Source organism: Sinocyclocheilus rhinocerous, unplaced genomic scaffold (genome assembly GCF_001515625.1).
Source record: "Sinocyclocheilus rhinocerous isolate Xijiao unplaced genomic scaffold, SAMN03320098_v1.1 scaffold3446, whole genome shotgun sequence".
Classification (NCBI taxonomy): domain Eukaryota; kingdom Metazoa; phylum Chordata; class Actinopteri; order Cypriniformes; family Cyprinidae; genus Sinocyclocheilus; species Sinocyclocheilus rhinocerous.
In genome coordinates this window covers 215754-223712 of record NW_015666156.1, presented here as the reverse complement: position 1 = coordinate 223712, position 7959 = coordinate 215754, and the positions used below count along the sequence as shown (strand labels likewise).

The 7959-nt window shown below is 35.4% G+C and overlaps 1 protein-coding gene across 1 annotated transcript in view; it reads right to left on the bottom strand.

The window, feature by feature from the left end:
- Positions 1 to 287: 287 nt before the first annotated feature.
- Positions 288 to 7959, bottom strand: part of LOC107731709 (cathepsin F-like) — a 7767-nt gene continuing 95 nt past the window's right edge. The window contains exons 2-14 of the mRNA XM_016542855.1: positions 7387 to 7506; positions 6999 to 7080; positions 6732 to 6790; positions 6009 to 6081; positions 5640 to 5753; positions 5236 to 5384; positions 4999 to 5095; positions 4356 to 4436; positions 4128 to 4247; positions 3308 to 3372; positions 2937 to 3027; positions 2699 to 2757; positions 288 to 1293 (exon numbers count right to left, since the gene is read on the bottom strand). Coding sequence (XP_016398341.1) covers positions 1219 to 1293; positions 2699 to 2757; positions 2937 to 3027; positions 3308 to 3372; positions 4128 to 4247; positions 4356 to 4436; positions 4999 to 5095; positions 5236 to 5384; positions 5640 to 5753; positions 6009 to 6081; positions 6732 to 6790; positions 6999 to 7080; positions 7387 to 7506 — 1185 coding nt within the window. The 3' untranslated portion in view covers positions 288 to 1218. The remainder of the gene's footprint in view (positions 1294 to 2698; positions 2758 to 2936; positions 3028 to 3307; positions 3373 to 4127; positions 4248 to 4355; positions 4437 to 4998; positions 5096 to 5235; positions 5385 to 5639; positions 5754 to 6008; positions 6082 to 6731; positions 6791 to 6998; positions 7081 to 7386; positions 7507 to 7959) is intronic.

The window sequence follows — 7959 nt, the reverse complement described above, 5'->3', positions numbered from 1 at the left end:
CGATGCCTTTTGCTTAATTTCTTAATCTAAAACATCAAGACAACCCAAACATGTGACAAACGAAGTTCCACTTTTAACACAGGCAAATCCAGTGTGTCAAAACAAATCGGAAACCTCCGAGGTTAACCATAGTTCTCTTGCTTCATTTACGGTTGCTTTCTTCCTGGGTTTCATGCAGTTTAAAGTGCCTAAATTTTGAGACTAATATAAGCCTTTTCTAAACGAATATTGCTCAATTATTGAACTTGCAAAAACGTGACTGTTATTAAAGCATAAAGTACAACTAAGACATTTGGAAATTTATTCAGCAATACAGCTTTATAATGCATTAGGGATTTGAACAGTAACAGCACAGCGGCTGAGAAATTCATCTTTTCCGCCACAACACAAACCTCAAACAAATCTTCCACTGTGCGTTTGGAAGAAGCATCAGCAAGTTTTTCCCATGCAGAAAATATGCTCAAAAATAAGGAAGATGTGCGGGTAAAAACAGCCACACTTGCAGTAACGGAATGATCAGAATATACTGTGGAAATTCATAGTGTGCAAAATCTAGTTTCCAAGACCAGCAGCTCAAAACTCAGTAGAATGCACTTGGAAAAATAAATTACACTGTTAAAAATTGATAACTGCTAAACTGCTAATCAGGGTTAAAAGCAAATATGACACAGGGCTCAACTCATTGTTTTGGAATTAAATTAACAATTAGATAATAAAACACAGAATAACAAAACTAATTAGAGTAAAACACAAAGTAATTAACTAAATTACCTAGTTTAAAATCACAATAACACATATGTTTGTATCAGTAACATGGTAAACTGTGCTGTTATCTTGTACCTATTTGCTATTTGGTAAACTGCTGTGTCCATAACATCACGTGGATCTAAGGTAATGACATCAAATTCAGCTCTTCTGATCAGAACAGATTTTTAGCATGTATGTAACAGCAAAAGGACTGATAACTAAAGTACATGACCTCAAGAGAAATACTTCACATACCTGAACTACGGAGAATTATGTGCTTATATAGATGAAATATGTTTCATGAAATATGAATATGTTTTACACTATTGTGTTCACAGATCACATGATGACTGAAACACAGTGAACTCTGTACACAATCATCACATGTTCATGACTGGGCTGTTTTCAAATGTTTTGTATCCATGTTTGCTTGCTTGCTTTCTGTGTGTGTGTGTGTGTGTGTGTGTGTGTCTAATTCACAATTGCAGATGAGCACATCTTGTTGATTCCGCACAGTCTGGATCCTCTGTACAGGTAATAGTAACCCTATATGATTACAGGGGGAAAAAAACATTTCTGTGATTAGCAGAGAAAAGATACCACATAGTCTACAACCACCTACGTGTAAGTTCATGAGCAGGACCAAATGTTTTTTAAGATTTTTTCTGTGCTGATTTTGAAAATCTATATCTATACATAAATCTATACATATAAGTAATGTTAAACTAATTGCAAATAACACATTTTTAATAATAAAACTTTATTTTATAGAATTTTTCATAAATGCAGCTCAAAGTGCTTCATGGGGTAAAATTAAAACAAAAAATCAAATTTAACATTTCAAACAATATCAATAAATATTGATATCAATTTAACTAATGTTAAAACATCAGTAATGTTTTTCCAGCATCAATCAAGAATTGAAGTCTACAAAGGCCATGTATGATTGATTTTATCATATAATAATGATTTTCATTTATTATGCCATTTTCTACATAATAGTGAGTGACGTGACGTGTGGCGAAGTATGGTGTCCCATACACGGAACACACCGTGAACACACACCCGGAGCAGGGGGCAGCCATTATTGCTGCGGGACCTGGGAAGCAATTGGGGGTTCGGTGCCTTTCTCAAGGGTCTCACCTCAGTCGTGGTATTGAGGGTGGAAGAGAGCGCTGGTTATTCACTCCCCCCCACCTACAACTCCTGCCGGTACTGAGACTTGAACCCGCAACATTTAGGTTACAAGTTTGACTCTCTAACTATTAGGGTTGGGCCGATAGACTATGCCATCGTCCATCGCCGATGGCTGATAGACATCACGATGTTGAGCCGGCATCGTGATCCCCCCCCACATACCCCCCGCAATCCGCCGCATCCCAATACCGTTTTCTGAAAGAAAATGACGTGTATACAGAACCCCTAAAGGGAATAAATACGAGATGGGAGGAACATATATACTTTAATACTTTCTCTCTCAGTTATATCATTGGGTAATTATACTGTATATAATTTGCGGGCATCAGGGAGCCGCTATTATGCCTGGCATTGAAACTGCTTTTCAATGCACCATCGCTTTTTAGTTTCACTTTCACTTTCGAGATTCGCGATCGCACGTACTTTATTTATACTATGGAGCGGCAGTACTTACCACACATTTTACAAGATTAGATATTTGTCAGTGGTGCTCAGGATCTGCAAATCATTCGCCATCGTCCTCATTAATCTCTCCTTACTCTGTTTATGTGGTAAGTGAAATTTTATGTATTGTAATGTAATAGGCTACCGCTAACAATCGTTATTTGCTTTCCGTGCCTTTAAGAATACGGATTCACGCTTCGGGCAACCCCCCCATCGCCCAACCCTACTAACCATGCCCCCTGTGGCCTGTGTAGCTGAGACGCAAGCAGAAAATATTGTATTTGCACATTGTTGAGGTGATTTTTCAAACCTGCTCTCCATAGTCCTCTCCCCAGCTGTTCTTGATGGCCCAGAATGGAATACCATTACCTGCACACAAAAGCAGAAAAATATACTCAACATCTCTACACAACTCCGTTGACTGATTGTATATAGCTGTACATGTATATCCAAAGTATTCTGAAACTTTGTTTTGCATAGCCTTGCTGTTGCAGCACTTGAAGTTCACATCTGTACCAGTACAAACCATTGAACTCAATATAACTCACGCTGTCCGAATCCCACAAGCAGCACAGCATGATCAATCATCCAGGGGTTGCAGAAGATCTTTAGAGGATGAGACACTCCCTTTCTGTAGAACTAAAGACAGCAAAAAATTATGTTTAAAAAAGGCAACTCCTAATAACCAAGTAAAGACAGTATTTTTGTTTTTGTAGGACCAGACATATATGCTACTTTTGCCTACTTTAGCACTAGAAACTTGTGGCTTTTATTGTTTTATTTTAATACTGTTTTCTCATTAATACCATAAATTATATAAAATTTTGCCCTGAACGTTATAGGGCAATATATTTACATATTTATGCATGCTAATGGTATATTTTTCCAGTGAAGCAGCTCCATGGTGTATTTGTGTTACCTGCATGGCGAAAGCATTGAGGGCAGCAGACACCGGACCGTTCTCAGCCAGCCAAGCAGCAATCTCTAACGAGGCAATAACAATCAAGATATTTAGATTAAAAGAAAGACTGTAAACATACACTACCATTTAAAAATTTGGGGTCCGTAATAATGAATTTTATTTTCTTTATTCACTTATGTTTAAAAAAAAAAAAATTGCGCAAAGATGCATCAAAATGATCAAAAGTAAAAAAATTAAAAGTGAAGAAAAAAAAAATCTTTCAAATAGATGCTGTTCTTTTGATTTTTGTATTCATCAACACTGATAATAATTTTAAAAAATGTGTCATGAGCAGCAAATCATCATATTAGAATGATTTCTGAATGATCGTGTGACCCTGAGACTGGAATAATGATCCTAAAAATTTAGCTTTGCATCACAGGAATGAATTGCATTTTAAAATATATTCAAAGAAAGAATATGGTTATTTTAAATTGTGATCATATTTTGCATAATTACTGTTCTTACTGTAATTTTTGATTAAACACTGTAAATGCAGCCTTGGTGAGTAACATTGAAAAAATCTTTTTGAACACAGGTATATTTCCATTTAACACACTGGGTGTTCTGTAATTATCAATGGTATATTAACATTTAAGTAAGATTATCTTATAGCTCATATTTTTCTTCAAATGTTCTGATATAAATATGTGAGTTTTTAATTTCCTGCTTTAATTTGATCTAGTGCTGGTATTTCCATCATCAGTGTTGTTTTAAGGTGTTTTTAATTTAATTGCGTTTATTGACACATCTCTAGTTCCTCATCTCTCTCACTCACCATTTTCATTGTCAGGCAGCTCAACAGAGCTGTTAATGTAGGCGGCCACCTTCCCTGAAGAGAAATCACAGCTCTGCTTGTGTCCTGTGTAGCTGTAGTCTGTTTCTGTCTCAAGACCTCCTTTACAGGAGAAAGAAAGAAGCACATTTATATGGGACACGTTTACTCGTACAGATTCCCTATGGGTAGTTTGATTGAAATTGCCTTCTAGGGAATGTTATTTCTTACCAAGCTTCTCAATGGCTTCGTAAGCGTTAGATGGCAGACCACCTCCACATGCTTGGTCCAGTTTATCACAGTCCACTAGTTCTGTGATGTAAAGAGGTGAGCAAACAAATTAATTTTCACTGAATTCACAATTGAGAATGTTAATGCAATAATTCCTGTTTTATCTCATGTCATTAAAGGTGTTTGCTAAGGCAAGGCATTAATCAGGCACCACTAGAGTCGGTAAGATTTTTTAAAATATTTTTGAAATAAGTCTCTTATGCTCACCAAGGCTGCATTTGATACAGTAAAACAAATTGTAAAATGTAATTTAATCCTGTGATGCAATGCTGAATTTTCAGCATTATTACTCCAGTTTCAGTGTCACGTGATCCTTCAGAAATCATTCTAATATGCTGATTTTGAATAAATATTTATCATTATTATCAATGTTGAAAACCGATTTGCTGCTTAATATTTTTGTATAAACTGTTACATTTTTTCAGGATTCTTTGGTGAATAGAAAGTTCAAAATAATAGCATTTATTTGAAACAGAAATCTTTTGTCATTATAAATATCTTTACTGTCACTTATAGTATTAATTTCTTTAAAAAAAAACTTACTGACCCCAAGCTTTTGAACGGTAATGTAGTTTATATTTACCTTGCTCAGAGAGGGAAAGAAGTTGTCCGGTTTTCTTGAACCACTGTCCCTCAATGTTTTCAGTCACAGAAAATGCCCAACAGGAGCCACACATGCCCTGCAACAGACAGTCAGTTACACTTTTAATTTAAAGTAAAATTCTGCAGACATACTCAAAATGTTTTTTTTTTTTTTAGACATACTCAAATTGATATTTCACTGAATCACTCTTTATTAAGATAATCTGTGCCATCATACCTGATTCTTCACAGGACTGACCGCCCCGTGGTCCCTCCAGTCCCAGCTGTCAGGAGCAGCCTTACTAGCCAGAGTCGCTGGCTTCATCTCCTTCTTCAAGCTCCACTGACTCAGCATTGGGTTCAGGTACATCATTCTGAACTCATCCTCTAAAAACACAGAGGATGGGATTAGCTGCATCAATATGATCTTATAAACGATACATGTTAGACTGGTCTCAAGTGTTACAAACTTAGTTACAGCGTCTTTGAATTATGTAATAACTATTGTTAAATCACAAGCATTAATAATGCTCATTTTGGCCTAGGTTGTTACTTTTGACCACTGAGTCATCACTAATTGCCAATTTTTGCACATTTCACTAACTGAGTAATCAACGTTAATCAACAAATCCATAAACATACCTGTGAGGTCACTGAACTTGGTGACCCCGTACTCAGCTGACCCCTGTTCCAGAGATTGCAACGTTTGTGCCGTTTTCATATTCTCCTGGAAAATGCGCAAACGCTTCTCTGCCTCTGTGGAGTTTAATGGATCAGTGCTTAAAGAAGGGATTTTTATTGTGTATGTGCATTACAAATAGCCATTAACTGACATACTAGTATAGAAAAATAATATGGTAACAGTTTACATTATACACATATTGCACATGACAGGTAATATATATTAATATATTTGTATACTTAAGTACCTGAGAAATTACACTGTAAAATGTACAGCAATGTAAAGATGTGACAAATTCATAGTAATGTTAAGAATGTTCTGTGTTTTACCTTCTTGGGAACTGTATGTTCGATTGTATGTGTTCATAAAGTTTTTAAACTGGGTCAAAAGCTCCACAGTTTCCTGAAATCAGCAAAAAATCATGAAAAGCTCATAAATATTTAACCCTGTAAAGCCCGACATGAAAATAATGGTTAGAAAAATCTAATCTGAAATGGAACCGTTTATTGAAACTTTAGACAAAATATAAAAAAGATCCGTAAAAAGTTTGCTTATGTGTTTTTGTTGAGTATCATATTTGATACATCAGGCTTTTATATGGCTCATATAGTATAATAAGAATATCAAGCTCATACTTGAGGAGGAACAAAAATATTTCTCAAAAGCCAATATTATATTTGATACTCATATTTTAACATGCTTTTTCTAAAGTGATGTATGGACAATCAAGTAAATCTAAGTTGCTTCAGTTCAGTAAATGTTCATCTTGTAATATTGCTAACAATATAAAAGTTCTTTTTATTACTTTATGAAAAATTAGTAAAGATTTCACAGCAAAAACACACATGAACCATGACCTGAAAATGGACATTTTTAGAATTATACTAAAAGGACTTTTAGGTTTGAACTATTAGCCAGACGACAGATAGCATGTAGTAGATTATGTACATTAGGTTTTCAGCAATGTTGTGATTCAGTTGGCTTTATCGGGTTAATTGACATTATGGGGTTAATTGCAAATATTTATGTGTACACTGCATACTTATCCATACCTTCATAGGTTTGCCATGGGTTAGGGGTACGGCTGCAACCTTTCTGAGCTCCTTGGAAACTAAGGCATGAACAATATCAAGGTAACTACATATGCATGTTGGGTAGAAAACAATTAAAAGTGGATGTATGATCAAAATCACTTTATATCCTCTCCTAAAACATCATGATAAGTATGCATGTTTTACACCACAGCAGTATATCAGATGTTCTAGATGATTTGGATTACATGAAGCTGACAGATGTGCCATCTGTCCCAGGCTACTGACCCGCAGGCTGGCATTTCTGTTTAAGTAGGGTGGATTTATTTTCCCAGGGAATGTCCCAAACCTCAAACAAACAAACCTCTGTCTGTGGAGAGACCGAGAATGGGGCTGATCAGGAGAGAGAATGTGCATTGTAAAATTACAAGAACAGCATTTATTTAAATGAGTAAATAACATGGGGTTATCATACTGGATTTGTGCTACTGAATGGAATTATTTTGAACGTGAAATCAAAATCAAAATTGCAAACATGCTAATAATGGACAAAATGAAATTCCACCCTAAATGTGTTGTGTGCTGTGCATTGACTGGTAAAGAATCATCTGAATTTGCCATTACAAGACACTGAGTAGTGATGTTTTATATGGTTTAAGGATTAGTATTTGCTTACCTTCTGTTTGTGAGGCTCTGGGAAAAAGTCACAGGTGTCCTCAGCGCTCAGCTTTAGGGATTTCTTACACTGAGTGCTTCCAATCTCAACCATAATACTATACCGAACACCTTTTACCAGCTGTGGAAGACATGGAACAGAAATGAAAGACTCAAATGTTTGTTTGTTTTTTTGAATGGAGAAATAATTATGGTTGCATAATATCAAACTTCTATAAAGAATCTTAATACATTTGTTACATATCTCAGTAAAGATTGACATGTTAAATATATAAAGATTACTTTCTAATAATTCATATAACTAAATACACAAATTTGTTATATCAACAGCATTTACACAACAGTACGCTTAAATAGACCGTCCTGTTGCTTCCTGTATTCTTCCATCTGTGTAACATTTCTGTAGTTAAAGTTCTTTTTCATTCTGATGTTTTTGACAATATGGAGCTAGATGGTGTCCTGGACTTTATTTGTATGATGGGTAAATACCACATTCACAAAGCAAGATATCTCAACTTTAAACCTTATTGCAAAATATGCGCTTCTGATTCGCTATTCTCATCACTTTTAAAAA